General features: G+C 47.6%; 1 protein-coding gene across 1 annotated transcript in view; it reads right to left on the bottom strand.

Moving 5' to 3' along the window:
- Nucleotides 1-17,424, bottom strand: part of TSPAN15 (tetraspanin 15) — a 77,983-nt gene that overhangs the window by 45,245 nt on the left and 15,314 nt on the right. The window contains exons 2-3 of the mRNA XM_029609668.1: nucleotides 16,327-16,512; nucleotides 2,599-2,673 (exon numbers count right to left, since the gene is read on the bottom strand). Of these exons, the coding sequence (XP_029465528.1) occupies nucleotides 2,599-2,673; nucleotides 16,327-16,512 (261 nt within the window). The remainder of the gene's footprint in view (nucleotides 1-2,598; nucleotides 2,674-16,326; nucleotides 16,513-17,424) is intronic.

Below are 17,424 nucleotides of genomic sequence, written 5' to 3'. Positions count from 1 at the left end.
GCCTGTTCTATTTTTCAGGTGCCATTCAGGGAACAGGTACTCGCTCCTCGAGGGCCTGCTCTCCCTGCCTCAGTGCCTGTACCTACAACAACTAACTGGTGGAATTGCATCCATAACAGCTAACACCGAGTGAGTACTCTAATATCTCATCTGTCTCATCCACAGTAACTCCTTGTTGTGGAACCTCCTGACGTCACCTAGGAGAGAAGGGCTCCCTCTGCCAAGGTCCCTGAGACTACAACTCACCACTGCCACCTGGTGGCTATCTTCAAGCTGTATAATAAAAGAGTTCAATTCCAGTGTTTTGTGTACAGAGTCTAGCCCAGTGCTGTGGCTCCTCACGGGGCTCCTCCCCGTGGGCGTGGTCATCTCCATAGCACCCAAGGATCCACTAAAGCACACGTAATAACAACAACGCCAGGGAGATCACACAGGAGAAGACTGACCACAGGGGAGACAGGACCAGGAAGCCAACACAGGAACGCAAAGACAAGGCACAGGAAACACAATCTGGAACACAGGAACACAGAATGGCAACTAGCACTACCAAGACATAGTCGACCTATTGCCAAGGCACTGGAGTGAAGTATGAAGCCTGTTTACATAGGCCACAAGGATAATGTCATCAAGGGATGCCATTTCCCGTTTCCCGCCACTCACTCTTTAAGAGTGTGAGAGATGGGCATGTACGTGCCTATAGAATAGCTGGAGAAGGAGACATCATAAACAGGCCTGAGGCAGAGGCCCTACACGCCAGCCGGTAAGAGACTGGGGTCACGGTTGCGGGCTAGGAGGCAGCCAGGAGAATGCAGTGGTCAGCTGTGGCCTAAGAGCGGGGCCTGCCCCGGCGTTTGGCAACGTCGGGCACTGGGCAAGGCAGCAGGTGAGTGTGGTGGATGGCAGGGGAATGCCACAAGCCAGAAAGCACAACAGTGCCTCCCAGAAAAACACATTTCCACTCCCCCCCTACTCCCAGCGGGACTGGCCTTCTGCCTCCCTCCCCAGTGGCAGGGTATTTCAGAACAATGAGAGGCGAAACAGGCAGCAGGATCGCAGAGTGGCAGAAGTGGGTGGCAGCACTCTCAGAACACTCACGCTGTGGCTTCTCCCACGCTTCATTCTCTTACTCTGCTCTGGAGAACCAAATGAGCCACTGGCGGTGGGAGAAGTGGCAGTTTGCTGAGGAGCGCATCAATCTACTGCTACTCCTTTGTTGCTGCAGTCTACGGCCTTCCTAATACCAGCTGCGCTTAAATATATCGATGGCGATGGAGGAAACAGTGGTGAGCACCAGAAGGGGAGGAAAGGGAAGAGGAGCAGAAGGGGTCAGGGAAGAACTAGGGGAAGGATGAGAAAAGAAAAAGCTGGAGAAGGGAAGAGGAGACGGGAAGAAGAGGAGAGATCTGCAGAGATTATAGAAGGAAAGGGGAGGGAAAAATGAGAAAGCAGGATAGAGAAGACATACATTCTTCTTAAAAAGCAAACACAGCTTGGGTAGACAGGTTGGCCTATCCAATCCTGCGCACTAAGGGCCAGATTTTGTAACCTACATGCGGTCGTAGATTTGTGTGTGCAACCCGGCGCTCACAAATCTACGCCCGATTTTATAACAGGCGCGAGCAGCCGCGCGCATGTTATAAAATTCAGGGTCGGCGCACTCAAGGGGGTGCACATTTGTGCACCTTGCGCTTGCCGAGCTCTTGGGGAGCCCCGATGGCTTTCCCCATTCCCTCCGAGGCCGCTCCGAAATCAGGAACGTTCCTTCCACCCCCCCCCACTTCCCCTCCCTTCCCCTATCTAACCCGCCCCCCAGCCCTATCTAAATCCCCCCCTACCTTTGTTTTATTGGCCCAGCGGCAGTGGCAAGGCCTCTGGCCATGCCCACGCCCCTCCCCTCCCCACCCATTCCCCGCTCGTTTTTTCAAGCCCCGGGACATACGCACATCCCGGGGCTTGCGCGCGTCGCCGAGCCTATGCAAAATAGGCACGCGCAGGACGGGTTTTAAAGGGTTACACGCATATATTACACGTGTAACCCTTTTAAAATCCGCCCCTAAATGTCAATAATAAAGCACCCTAAAAACAATATCCTTCCTCCCCACAAATCTTGTCAGATTGGTTTTGTTTCGCTGTCATTTTTGACAGTCACTTTCATTAGTTTATTTAAAAACATTGCTCTGGAAGTATTAGCAGTTCTGCAGTTTCCTATGCAAGATTCAATTAACACGCACTTGAATCTGGGAAGCCCTATTACCAGTCATCAGGGCGTCGGCCTTAACTACTAACGATCTGCAAACATTCGAATGCTGAGCTGATAAAGTTGAAGCCTTGGCGATTGCTGCAATGGCTCCCGAGTTTCTAGCTTGTGCCAGTTCCTCCTTTTTTCAATGCTTGTACTACCAAGTGTCAAATATGTATGAATTAAAAAAAAATTTTTTTTAATGGAAATTGTCCCCAGTCGTTAAGATGCAATCCTTAATGTTTTTCTTGTATCGTTGACTACGTCCATGCAGGTTATCAGTGTATGCGAATAAGCAGATATTTATTCCAAGAGTTTGCCCCAGAATGAAGAGGAAAAGCATGAGATATTATCCTTACCTGATGTCTGAAGATCAAGGCCACAATTCCACCTGTTAGTTCAAGTATGAGACAAATGCCAAGCGTGTACATGAACTGGAAAAAGATAAAGCAAATATTTTTCCTAAACCAAGTCACCTCGTTTACAATATGTTTCATTACTCAAAATCTTTCTTCTAGTTGCTTGCTTGCTTGGGTAAAACTCGGGGATTACTAATCACAAGTATTTCCCTTCTAGGTATTGATTGCCTATTTAAAGCCTCCTAGGATTAGCAAAATTCTAATTTTTCACGAAGAGGAGGAAAAACCCCATTTTCTTCTTAAATTGAACAGTTTTAAAAAGCATTTTGGTTCTTGTTAAATAAATTTGGAGTATCTTTATATAAATCCTATATAACCAATGCCACATGGATGTAAATGAAATGACTTAACGATGGTACAATCTTATGGAGCAGTTAATATTAAACATTAAAGAGAACTCATACAAGGTTCTGCACCACATCTGAACTTTCTCTCCCTTTACCTTTAATTTAATCATTTATCTCCTTCTGAAAACTGTCCTTGTTTTTGTATTTTTTCATGGAATTAAAATGAAAACATGGGCAGCCTGTTATGGTGTCAACTCATAATGCATGAATCACAATGTCTTGGAGATTATGTACAAGGAAGGCCGGAGCATTTATTTTAAATCCGGTCGACTTCTCCCAACGTGCTCAACGCTGGCCGCGTTTCGACCAACTTCTTCGTCACGAGTCCGTGCTCGTCTGCTGCGTAATCAGAGAGTTCGCTGAAACTGCAGAGCATACAGGCATGGACCCCTGAAGAAGTTAAGCTAAAACGCAGGCAGCACTTTGGGAGAAGTCGACCAGATTTAAGATAAATGCTCTAGTTCCTTGCATATATTCTCCAAGAGATAGTGATTCTTATATTATGAATCAGCACTATAACAGGCTGCCCGTTTTTCAATGATTAAGAGGACAGTTTTCAGGAAAAGAAGACAAATGATTACATTAAATATGAAAACAGAGAAAGTTCAGATGTGGTGCAGTGCCTTGTATGAGTTCTCTTTAATACTGTGATGGGCATTATATTCCCCTGGTGAGTACAAGAAGGCAGGCTGTAAGGAAAACCTGGGAAGGAGATCCAGTATTTAACAGAAATCAGAATAGGAGGTGGACCCCAACTCCCAGAAGGCTCAGGGGTTCTGAAGGGGGAGGGGCTTCCCAGGCATTGTCCTATTGAAAGGATGAGAGAGTTCAAGCACGGTGGGAGAAGGGTGAGAGCTTGTCTGAGGCAGGGCCGAGGCAGGAACAGAAAGGAGTCCTACTAGAACCAGATGAAGAGAGAGAGAGAGGACATGGAGGATGAGGTGTTAAGCAGCCCTGAGGATGAGCAGGAGCTGATGGACTTGAGAGACGAGTGGTGGAGACCCCCTTCAGAAGATGATACACTCATGGAGACTGCAGGAGTTTTAAATGAACACTGGGGTGGATATAGTTGCAGCCATAGTGAAAGAGGAAGCACAAACCCCAGCTGCAGACTATAGTGGAAGGTGGCAGTAGGGCCTGGTTCACAAAGTATCAGGCTCATCAAGCACAGCCAAGCTTAGATTGTGCAGGAAGCAACTATGAGCAGCTTGTGTGAGGATTAAGGCAAGAGTTGCTTTCTTAATGTATGAGTTTGGGACTGATGTGGTTTGATAAAGTAAAGCTATAGAGATAACCTGGGATTATGTGTGCTTAAGCCCAGCTCATCAACTGGGGTGAGAGAATTTGAACCCAGAGCCATGACACTCTGGAAGGAATGAGGTGAAGTATAGACAATAGAGACTGCAGGTACCTGGCCTGGGAAGCCTCCAAGGGTGGAACTAGGGAAGCTACAAGGAGAAGTCAGGCAGCGGGACCATGGAAATGCAGCCCCCAGAGGCTTAACCACTGGTTCAGTTTCTTATGTGATGAGAAATCCAGCTGGACTGCGACTGGGAACGTGGCTATTAGCACGAACCTGCAAAAATACTTAATATTAACTGCTCCAGAAGACTGTACCAATGTTACGTGATTAAATACATTTGGAGCCATGAAGATGTCTGGAATTCCCACAATTACTAGTACTTACAGTATTGTTTCTATAGTGCTGTTAGACATAGTCAGCGCTGCACAGATGCACATAAAAGAGAGTCCTTGCTGTATAGAGCTTACACTGTAGTCAAAACACGACGACAAGAGAAAAATACATTTCCTGAAGTAACCTATTATTCAAAACATGGTTAAAACCAAGAAAACTATGAACATGGAGAGAAAGGGTTTAAGATTTAAAGTAACCTAAAGTTAGTTTCAGGAGAGATTTGAATAAGGCAAATCTGACACACCAACTTGGGAGGTCTATCCCAGGCATATGGCACACCGAGGTGGTAGATAGAGAGTCTGGAGATGATGATAGGGGGGAAGGGCACAGATAAGTGCAGCTTGCCATATGAACAGAGGTTAGGGGAGGAATGCAGAAGGCTATATTATAGAAAAGATAATGAAGAGCTGCAGAGCAAAGGAACTTGTAGCAGGCCGATACAGTACAGTGCGCTCCGGCGGAGCGCATTGTTAACCCGTGGTTGGACGCGCGTTTGACGAGCTAGCTTTTCCCCTTATTCAGTAAGGGGTAATAGAGCGTCGAAAACGCGCGTCCAACCCCCCGAAACTAATAGCGCCCGCAACATGCAAATGCATGTTGATGACCGTATTAGTTATTCCCGCGCGATTCAGAAAGTAAAATGTGCAGCCAAGCCGCACATTTTACTTTCAGAAATTAGGGCCTACCCAAAGGTAGGCGTTAATTTCTCTCAGCACTGGGAAAGTGTACAGAAAAGCAGTAAAAACTGCTTTTCTGTACACCCTCCGACTTAATTTAAAATAAAAAAATGTAAAATCAGCCCGTGGCTCGCGGGTTGAAAACCGGATGCTCAATTTTGCCAGCGTCTGGTTTCTGAACCCGTGGCTGTCAGCGGGTCCGAGATCCGACGCCAGCAAAATTGAGCGTCGGCTGTCAAACCCACTGACAGCCGCCGCTCCTGTCAAAAAGGAGGCGCTAGGGACGCGCTAGTGTCCCTAGCGCCTCCTTTTACCTAATTGTATTTACTGTATCGCGCGCACAGGACACTGGCCTGGCGTGCGCTGGGAGAGTGGGCGCTCGCCTGCTCTCCCGCGTTTCTTTCTGTATCAGCCTGTAGGTGAGCAGAAGCTTGAGCAGGTGGTGAGCCACAAAATAATGATTTGAAAAAAAGAGGATTACATGGTTGTAATGACACTGGAGGAAGATAAGTCATGGATGTTAAAGATTCTTTAAAACCGAAGTGGTATGCAGTTAAAGATTCTTTAAAACCGAAGTGGTATGCACAAGTGCATGAACTCCGGTATATAAAAGCCTTTAAATAAATAAATAAAACAAAATAACTGACTAGCCGGTCCCATGGAGGTAGGGTGACACCTGGTGGTCAGTGTACATCACTGCAGGATGTGTTCATCTTTCCACCTCCCTTTTTTAATGTCCTGAGTTTGAAAAGTTGTGGGGTTCTGGGATGATGAGGGGGAGAAATTATTTTTTGTCTGGATGGGACTACAAGAAAACAAGCAAGCCTCCATTTCTCTGGCATTTAGCTGCAGGGTTTGAGACGATTGCTTTGGAAGGTGAAGCTCAAAAATTGATTTGTGGATATATTGATATTTTTTTAACTTTATTTTTATTGCATTTAAATACATAAACAAGAGTCCTTGTTACAGAAAAGGCTGAGAGGATCAAAGAAAAATTATATAAATTGAATCAAGCACAGAAAGTTCCCAAAAGAAATAAACTCCTCTTATCTTAAGGTAAATGGGAGGAGTCAAGAACAAAGGAGCATAATAAAAAGGTAAGACATAAAAAGAAAACTGAGAGGACCAGCATCGCATTAACAATAAAGCCAAAATAACAGGCACTAGCCGCTATTAACTTGAGCGTCTAGATAGGATCTTAATTGGGAGGGATAAAAGTAAACATACTTCACATTAGGATGGTTCAGCAAACATTTACTTGGAGACTGTAAAGAAAATTCTGCCCCCAATGCCACAACTTCAGAACGCATAGCCAAAACATTATTCCTACGATCCTGAGTTACCCTGGTAATATCTGGGTAGATCCAGATTTTTTGCCCTTAAAATAAAATGGTACTATTTTGAAAGAAAAGACTCAAAACAGAGTCCCGATCTTGAGCAAAAACAAAAGAAACCATGAGAGTAGCTCTGTTAGACACTTGAACTTCACATGATGTTTCTAAAAGTTCAGTTAGACTTAAATTGTGAACTTGAGCTTGATTAGGTACATTTTGTCTTGTTCCAGATAATACATAGTAAGCCTTGGCAATAGGCGGGGTCGCCACAGAGGACATTTTAAGTACTTCAGAGGTATATCTTTTAATGAAATCGATCGAGGAAATATAACCAAAATAGGAAAATTTTATTAACCGAATATGTCGGTTAATATCAGAAGTCACATCTACCAGAGATGAAATGGATTTTTCAAGGGGAACCGAAGCAGTCCCAATACATTCTAGTGTAGTAAGTCACGTTTTGCTCAAAGAAACTCTATAAACAGTGCTCACCCGATCTGCAACACCAATGTCTCGAGCAACTAGGCCTGAAGCAGCTTCCCCTCTACCAAAGAGGTCGACGCCAGAAGCGAGGGACTTTGACGTGCATCTCCTTTCAGCATTGACTTGCCCAAGTCTCCCGTTGGAGAGAAATGCTGCACTAGTCTCTCACTCCTCAGTTCCTCGAGATCGAAGGCAAAGGGCTCCCCAGACACGCCCTGGATGGACTCCTTCTGACTTCCCTTCTAAACAACCTTTTAAGAGGGAACCCAAAAAGTCATTCTTCCGTCCACGGAAGTATTATCCCCCACACACCAAGTCTAGGTCAACGAGGCCATATCAAAAGCCTCAGCCTCGCCAACCTCGAAAGCAAAAGCCCACAACAGCTCTGCAACCAGGCCCTGCGTCGGGGTTTTGACTTTCACTTAGAGAGCAGATGCCTAGTCCCTCTACCAAACATACCAGTAGGAGGTCGACTAAGCCACTTTACAAAAACATGGCATCGCATCACCACAGATCAATGGGTGCTAGCGATAATTGCACAAGGTTACCATCTAAACTTCCTAACTCTTCCTTCGGACTCTCCACCTCTACAAGCGTGGAGACTTACCGACCACTCTGTTCTTCTAGAGCAGGAAGTTTCCCTTCTCCTCCAGTCCAACGCTATAGAACCCGTTCCTCTCTCGCAACACGGACTAGGGTTCTATTCCAGGTACTTTCTGATCCCAAAAACGTCAGGAGGACTTCGACCAATCCTGGACCTACGGGCTTTCAACAAGTACCTTCACAGAGAAAAGTTCAAGATGGTAACCCTGGGCTCGCTTCTCCCTCTGCTGCAAAGAGAGGACTGGCTCTGCTCTCTAGACCTCAAAGACGCTTATACCCACATTGCGATAACTCAGTCTCATCGCAAATACCTCCGATTTCTAGTAGGCCAAAACCACTATCAATACCGAGTGCTCCCATTTGGCCTAGCATCCGCACCACGAGTTTTCACCAAATGTCTCGTAGTGGTTGCAGCGTTCCTCAGGAAGGCAGGCGTCCATGTCTACCCCTACTTGGATGACTGGTTGATCAGGGCCACAACCCAGCAAACCGCTCGGTCTTCTCTGACCCTGACAATCCGAACTCTAATTTCTCTAGGATTTCTTGTCAACTATGAGAAATCCTACTTACTCCCATCTCAAACCTTATCCTTCATTGGAGCAGACTTTGACACTTTACAGGCAAAAGCCTTCCTTCCTCATCAACGTGTTCAAACCCTTGTGTCCCTAGCTTGCCAGTTGCAGTCTCAACCCACAGCAACAGCTCGCCAATTTCTCATCCTGCTGGGACACATGGCCTCCTCAGTTTATGTGACTCCAATGGCCCGTCTGGCCATGAGAGTCATGCAATGGACTCTGAAATCACAATGGACCCAAGCCACTCAGCCTCTGTCGACTATTGTTCGCATCACCGATGCACTCCATCTGTCTCTTGCCTGGTGGAAAAATCAGTCCAACCTCCTACAGGGCTTGCCCTTTTACCCACCAGATCCTCAAATAATTCTCACCACCGACGGAAGAGGGAGGCTGAGGCTGAGCCGGAGGGACCACCGTCACCGGTGGAATCGCGGCTCCCAAACCCCGATGGGGAGAGGGTTGCCTCAGTGTCTCAGAAACAGAGGTGGACGGTGCCTCTTCTGATCGAGACTTCTTCGGTGGCGGCTCAGACGGTACCGAGGTTGATGACTTCGATTCCTCGATGGTCCAAGACTTGCGATGTCGATGACGATGCTTTTCCCTCCGATCCCCACGATCATCGGGGGAAGGGACGGGAGTCGATGGTCGTGGAGACGTCGATGGCAGATGGTCACCGGGAGGTTGCCGACGATGGAAGGACTTCGACGGTGCCGGTTCTGAGGACGTCGATGCGATGGACGGCATCGGAGTGTGAGCATGGAATAGGAGTCCCATCTTCTCCATTCTGGCTTTGCGACCTTTTGGTGTCATAAGGGCACATTTGGTGCAAGTCAGGACATCATGCTCACTCCCTAAACATAATACACAGACTCTATGAGGGTCTGTGATAGACATGGTGCGCGTACAATCTGGGCACCGACGGAACCCCGACGCCATGGCCATTGACCAAAAATTTAGCCGCGGGACGGTCGACGGCCAGCAGGCTGCGAAGGCCAAACTCGACGGTAATCGCGAAAAAACGGCAAAAAAAAACTTACCGAAACACCGCGGAATGTAGTAAGAGCTCCTTAACCGCGTGGCTACTGCTGCGCGGAAAAAAGAAGACTGAAGGGGGACCCCCTGCTGGCTGCAGGGTTAGTGCCGTGCTGGGCATGCCCAGTAGGGGCCAGTCAAAGTTCCAGAAACTTTGACAGACGTTTTCCGTGGTTGGGCTCCATCCTCGATGTCACCCATTTGTGAGGACAACCATCCTGCTTGTCCTGTGAGAAAGAGCCATGACTGAGAGCCCAGACCCAGTACAGCTTTTACCTGGTTCGTGCCAGCTTTCTTTAACATGCGTTTTGCAGCAAAATGTTGTGAGGAAGCTCCGCCAGATAAATATCAGGCAAAATATCAGGAGCATCCCTTTGAGGTCATAAAGAAAAGGTACATTTTTTTCTCCAACAGACATGCAATACCTTATAAAGTCATTTATGCTGACTTAGAGTATAATACTGTTTATAAAAATCAGTTCAAGCTTCCCTTACCTCTAGGTGCCTTCACCCTGCAGTACCTCAGTCTCCTCTCTTATCTCTTCCATTGGTTGGATAAGGCACTCTTATCTGCGCCCTTCTCCTCCATTGGCAAATCCTGATGCTACACTTTCCATCTGGCTACACCATATGTCTGGAATAGCTTTTCTTTTTTTTTTTTGTATATAATCTGTTTTTATTTGCAGGTCACAAAAAACAACAACATGCGAGTTACATACTAGCAGCGGAACCTACTGCAACGGGATATTTGTGATAACCGAAAGAGGAACAAACATGAGCACAATAATCATGCCAATACAGTACTGCAGCCATCCAATGCAGGAAAGATGAAAAGGCAAAACAGCTTCCCCAATGATAAACTGCATGTAAAAATGAAACAGATCAGACCAGTACATGAAGTAGAACCAGAAATATCCCCCCAACCCCCTCCCCCCTCCCCACCCCACACTGGTATTACTGCTAACAGAAAACAGTGGTACATATATGCAAATGAGACTACAAGTGGCACCAGCGGCAGGCCGATGAACACTTCAAGACTGCGCCTTGGGACCTCATTGAAGAGGAGCGTCCGCAAGCCATTTTTGAAAGGGGCCCCAAACCGCTTGAAAGGAAGGTATACGATTCTGATGGACTGCAGTGAGCCTACCCATTTGGCATAGTAAGAAAAGACGGTGTTGAACCGCCGCAAGTGTGGGGGCCTGAATTTGCTTCCAGTGGATAGCCAACTCTGTCCGAGCTGCAATAAAAATTTGTAAAATCAGTTTCTGTGTTGTCGTGTGTAGATCCGGCATAGGGACCCCCAGTAGCACATGCCAGGGCTGTGCCACACAGGGCACATTTAAAAGCTGGGAGATCCACTGGAACAGCCCCTGCCAGTAGGTCTGAGCACGAGGGCAGGACCACCAAATGTGAAGGTAAGTGCCCTGCGCCCCGCATTCTCTCCAACATCCATCGGGCATATGAGAGTAAAATCTATGTAGGGCCATGGGTGTATAGTGCCAACGATAGAGCATTTTATAACAGTTCTCTTGTACACTCGCTGAGATAGAACATTTGCCAGCTAAAGTATAAATATGATCCCAATCCCGATCGTCCAAACTACCCGGGAAATCTAAGTCCCATAGCGCCCTATACTTGTGGACCACCGGAGCGATATTAGTAAACATGGTATAAATTTTGGATATAATCCCCTTGAGAACCGAGGCATGCTGGCACAAAGTCTCAAATAGGGTGTTCTTAGCCCTCAGGGAACCCTTCCTCAGGCTAGTGCGTATGAAGGAGGAGATTCTAGCATAAACCAAAAAGTCAAAGGTTCTCCCAGGGTGCAGATCAGCAAGTTGGTGTCTGGAGAGAATCTGTCCCTGGTGCATCATCTGCCCCAAGCGTAAAATCCCAGACTGCCGCCACTGTCCCAGACCCACAGAGCACTCGGAAAGAGGGACGACCGTATTGGTAAATAAGTGGGTGAGTAGAGATAGTTGTTCAGGGCCGACCAGCTTAGATTGCCAACCGTGCCAGATCTGCATGGTAGTACGCAAAGCAAAGGGAAAATACTCAAACTTGCCCCAAGTATTGGGAGGCTGCCACGGCAACGCCGTAATAGGGAGGGACCCTAGCAACCCTTGCTCAAACCTCACCCACTGAGGAATATCTTTAGTTCCATGGGAGGCCACCAAAGCGCGCAACTGGGCCGCATTGTAATACCATAATAAATTAGGAAGATGCAGACCCCCCCTATCCTTAGGTAAATACAAGATAGATCTCGCCACCCGTGGTGGGCGTTTCCTCCATATAAAGCCACAGACTAATTGCTGCCATTGCTTAAGCTGGGCAGAGGGTACGCTGATAGGGATAGTAGTGAAGAAGTACAGAAACCGTGGTAGAACGTTCATTTTAAGAATGGCCAACCGACCCATCCATGAGAATATCTGACGATCCCAGCGTCTTAGATTTTCTCGAATATTAGCCACCAAGGGAGTATAATTGAGATTAAATAATTGGCTAACATGAGGACCAATCTTAACCCCAAGATATTTCAAATAGGAGGGGGCCCACAGGAAAGGCAATTGCGTTTTAAGAGCTGTTGCCGCAGCAGGTGGGAGCGTTAAGTTAAGGATTTCTGACTTATCATAGTTAATGCGCATCCCAGAAACCGCCGAAAAACCTCGCAGTTCAGCCATCACGCCTTGTAAAGACTTCTCTGGGTCAGAGAGGGTCAGCATGACATCATCTGCAAAAAGTGAAATTGTGGATTGAACTGTACCTCCCCAGATCCCTGTAATATTCTCCGCCGCCCGTATCCTAATGGCAAAAGGTTCTAGAAATAATGCAAAAAGGAGGGGCGATAACGGACAACCCTGCCTCGTTCCCCTCTGGATAGCAAAGGGAGGACCATAACCACCATTAACCTTGACCCGGGCTAAAGGAGCCTCGTAAAGCTTCCGTATCCAGTTCAAAAAAGTAACCCCAAAGCCCATCTTGCCCAATACTTTAAATAAAAACCCCCAGTGAACCAGGTCAAACGCTTTTTCTGCATCTAACGCCAAAAGCACTGCTGGTATTTGCTGTTGGTGGACTAAATCAACTATGTTAACTATCCGCCGCACATTGTCCGCCGCCAGGCGGCCCGGAACAAAACCCACTTGGTCGTTGTGGATTAGTTCAGGAAGGACCCCATTAAGCCTGGCCGCTAAAACTCTGGCCAAGATTTTCAAGTCAATATTGATTAGGGAGATGGGGCGATAGGAACTACATTTAGTGGGGTCCCTCCCCGGTTTTGCCAACACCGTAATTCCAGCGGTATTAGAGTCGGCCGTTAAAGTCTTACCCTCAAGAAGAGAGTTAAAGGCCCTAGTGAGGGGCTCAGCAAGTTGAGAGGCAAATTGACGGTAGTACCCACCCGTGAATCCGTCTAGGCCAGGTGCCTTGCCAGGTTTAAGGAGCTTGATGGCGGCTAAGACCTCCTCCACCGCCAAGGGTCTTTCTAAATGTTGGTGCCATTGCTCACTAAGGACCGGTAACTGTACCGTGTTGAGGTAACCCTCCATAGCCGCCTCACTAATAGTAGAATCCCGTGTGTACAGGGTAGAATAAAAGTCAGTGAAGGCTCGCCTTATTTCCTCGGACACGGTAAGCATAGCCCCTGGAGCTTTTTGTATCTTGGGGATGGTCGTCCTAGATTGCACCGCTTTTAACTGCCGGGCCAAAAACTTTCCCGCCTTGTTCCCCCCCTCATAGAATTGATGTTTAAGAAGCGTCAATTGATGGCTGATAGCAGTATCATCAAGAGCTCGCAATTTGTCCTTGAGGGCTAAAATTCGCCGGTAGGCGACCTCTGACTGAGTTCGACTATGAATTTGTGTCACGGAGGCCAATTCCTGTAGCCATGCTGCACGATTACCCTCCCTTTCCCGATTACAGTGTGCTGCACGGGCTATGCACTCCCCCCTGACCACCGCTTTGGAGCATTCCCACACAACCACTGGGGACATACCCTCTGTTTGGTTGGTCTGAAAATAGTCTTTCAACGTAGAGTCCAGTTGAGCGGTAAAGGTAGCGTCTTTGAGCAGGCAGTCATTAAGACGCCAGGGCCGGAACCCCCTGTCTAAATCCCTAAAATTACACAGCAACCAAATTGGGGCATGATCCGACCAAGTAATGTTATCAATATCAGTTTGGGTTACCGAATTTTGAAGGGTTTTGGACATAAAAAAGCAATCTATGCGAGTATAGGTACTATGAACGTGGGAGTAAAAGGTATAAGCTCGAGACGACGGATATCTGACCCTCCAAACATCCACTAGGTTCCAGTCTTCCAAGAGCTCACCCCAGCTGCGTCGAGTTTGAGGGTCAGAAACCTTCCCGGAACTGGAGTCGAGCATGGGGACCTGTACAAAGTTGAAATCACCCCCTATTATAAGTTCCCCCTCCACATGACTGCGCAATAAGGCACGAAGCTCCTGGAGAAAGTGGGTCTTGGAAGTATTAGGAAAATAGACATTAACCAGTGTAATAACCTGTTTACCCACACGAATCTTAACCAGCACAAATCTCCCCTGGGGGTCACAGATAGAAAACAGTGTCTCGTGAGCAAAAGCGGACGCAAAAAGTATACCTGCCCCCGCATACTTAGCAGATTTCGTGCTGGCTGCCCATAACGCCTCTGTATATTGCGGGAAGTGCAATAATTTTTGATGATGTTTCCGAATGTGCGTTTCTTGTATAAAGACTATTCCCGCCCCTTGCCGGAGAAGTTCCCTCTGTAATAAATGTCGCTTACGCGGCGTGTTAAGGCCCTTAACATTAAGGGATACTATTTTAGTCGCCATAAGGACCTCCGAAAGTAGGGGGTTCACCCCCCCCTCCCAAACCAGCCTCCAGTACCTCAGACCAGATACCCCAGATACGTGAGGTCATCCCAGCGAGAGTGCGCCCATCTCCTGTCCGACGCCTGTCACCGCCCACATGAGTAGCCACACCAACCATTCCCGATAACCAATGAATACCAGTGTGTCCCCCAGGAAATCCAATAGTATCCCATGCCCTCGCGAAGGGATACTCCACCATTGGAGGTCTATTGTGGTGCATGCGAAGATGACCCCACCCCCCCACTTCCCCCTCCCGCCTAATGAACCAGAAGCAAGAGATAAACAGAAAAAAGACCTAAATAGAACAATAACAGTGTGGCAGCACTTCATGTGTCCCATGGACCAGTCAGTAGCAAAATCCAAAAGAACCGCAGAAGAGTCCCTTCCATCGTAGTGAAGTGGCTGTGATCACTGGGGCATCACTCGTAAGGGCTGAGATAAGCCAAACTTTCTTGGTAAAAGAAAATAAAAAGAAATGTCAACCCTTGTCTGGAGCACCGACACCAGGCGGCCCAGTCTGTCTCCTCAGGCGACGTCCTCCTTTTTCCGCCCTCTGCCACCTGGGCGCCTCGTCCCTCCGGGAGTGCGTCAGCTTCGGATGGGGATGCTGAAAGTGCACTGGCAGCTGAGCCTTGGAAAACACTCCAGGCGCGTCCTCCAGGGAAGTAATTTTATAGCTCACACCCTGGACTTGAAAAGAGAGGCCAAAGGGATAAGTCCAGCGGTAGCGAATGTTCCCCTCACGCAGCTGCGCTGTAACTTCCCGCAAATCGAATCTTTTCTTCAGGGTGACTGGTGATAGATCCTGAAATATGGAGATTTGATGATTTTGCCATTTGAGTTCTTTCAGGGTCCTGGCCGCATTATATATCCGTTCCTTAAGAGGAAAGCTAGTAAAGCACAGCACTATATCTCTCGGCCTCTGATCCGCTCTGGGCCCCAGTGCTCTGTGCGCCCGCTCAAAGCGGATAGCATCGTCACTGGCAGCTGTCGACGCCGCTTCCTCCGGTATTTGTTGGAGAATAAAAGTGCAAATTTGTACGGCCGTCTCCGCTGCGCCAGCATACTCTGGAAGCTCTGGCACCCCTCTGATGCGCAAATTATTGCGCCGGCTGCGGTTCTCTAGGTCCTCCACCTTGCTTTGCAGGGAAAGTAAATCCGACGAGCAAGTAGTTTGTTGGGAGATGAGGGAATTAATAGAGTCCCCTTGGCTGTCCAGCCTGACTTCAACCTCATCCACCCTATTCCCCAGGGCAGCCAGGTCCTCCTTTAAATCCGCTATGGACGCCATGAGGGCATCCCTGTGCTGCTTCAAGTCGGCCCGGATTTCTAGGAACCAGTTTCGGGCCTCAGAGCGCGTGAGGACCTCCGAGGAGTCATGCTGTGGGTTCGGCTGGTGGGATTCCGCGGCCTGCTCGATATCCGCCCCCTGATCGCACGGGTCACGGTCCTCGGCCCCGGCGCCATCTTGCCCTGCATCCCCCGACAGCGGTTCGTAAGAGAAGCGCCGCAATTCAGTAATTTTGCGCTTGCTGGCCATCGCGGTGTCCTGCCCTGGGGTTCCACTTACGATTGGACGTGTTTCGCCGGATTTTTGAGCGAGTAGAAGCAAAGTTTAAGGTCTTTTGGCGGGAGGGTTCGCGGAGCGAATCAGTCACACGTTCACTCGCATGCGCCGCGAACAGCGCCCCCCCTGGAATAGCTTTTCTGAGATAGAGCACCATGCTTGCTCCTCTGGCCATATTAAAATCCCACCTAAAAACCCAACTTTTGGAGGCTGCTTTTAAGCATTAAACCCTGGCTCTTTCCGATCATAGTCTTGTTGATTTTAACCATGTTTTCTGTAATAAATACATTTCCTGAAACATGTGGCCTTTGCTAGATCGTAAGCTCCATAAAGCAGGGACTGTTGCTTATGTTTATCTGTTCAGCGCTACAGAAATGAGCAGTAGTAGTAGTACTGACATGTTACACTCCGACACACAAATGGCATTTATCACAGAGTATCTTTACAATAGCAGCTACATGCAGAAATAAAAACAGAGGATGCTTACCACTTTAAGAAGGGTTAAATTGTCTCGGAGGGAAGCCAGCACTCCAATGAAGGATACAACAAACATTACGATGCCCAACAATATTAAAATAATTGCGGGGGCGAGGAAAGCGCCTTGGAGGGTTTTATATTTCTGCCTTTCAATTTCTGCATAGATGCCAACAGCAAGCACAAATGATCCTATCAACTGCAAGAAGAGCAAACAGAGGCACATAGTCAAGAATGAGGAGCCTACTCCACTATTTATCTACTCTCTATTCCAACATACAAACGTTCAGTTCAGCAAAACTTCCGGCTACCCATGTGAATCCATCAATAGCTTATCTGAGCTCATGTTGTCTTAAAGCAGCACATTATTTATTTGTTTATATTCTGCATCTTCCATTACATATGTCCAGCATGTATTGCACAAGATACATTCATAAAATAACCACAAAAATACAAATATACAGTAAACTAACGACTCTCATCCTAAAATTAAGCTTGAGCATCATCAACTGAAAAATCATCTGCACCGAGGTGCTCCCTCTCTGCTTTCAGTAGAGTGTGCTCCCTCTCTGCTTTCAGTAGAGTGTGCTAATTATCATAAAGAAGTAAAATAATTATCATAAAGAAGTAAAATAATTTTTCTGAATAAAACGCTATTTACCTCTGCATTAGGGAGCAGCGCAGATGGTTTTCTTCCTGGCTGGGACTGTCCGCACAATGCACATCCCCCTCCTCCAGGAGGAGGATCCTTCTAGGTCCAGCCAGGACTTTCAGCTCTCCTGGGAAAGGCGTTTTCAACTCTTGAGCATGAGGTACCGCCTCTCCTTCTCTACCCCCCCCCCCCCCCCCCCCCCCGAGTATGAAGGTAGCCAAAGAGTTTTAAATTAGCCCTCTTCATCCATGGAGCAGCCCTCCAGCAGAGCACACAGTCATGCTGGCTACATCGAAGTGCTGCTTTAAATGTAACCATTAACCTACAATGTATTTCTTTTACAGGATTTTGAATCCACCTCATATAAGTCCAAATTTTCAAAGCCTGGCGCGCGCAAAAACTGGTTGATACGTGCATGGCAGGGCTAAGAGGGCGCCGAGTGCATTTTAAAAACGGTCA

Source organism: Rhinatrema bivittatum, chromosome 7 (assembly GCF_901001135.1).
Source record: "Rhinatrema bivittatum chromosome 7, aRhiBiv1.1, whole genome shotgun sequence".
In the NCBI taxonomy this organism is placed as follows: Eukaryota; Metazoa; Chordata; class Amphibia; order Gymnophiona; family Rhinatrematidae; genus Rhinatrema; species Rhinatrema bivittatum.
Note: the sequence above shows the minus strand (reverse complement) of the source record. Positions and strands in the feature narration are given on the sequence as shown.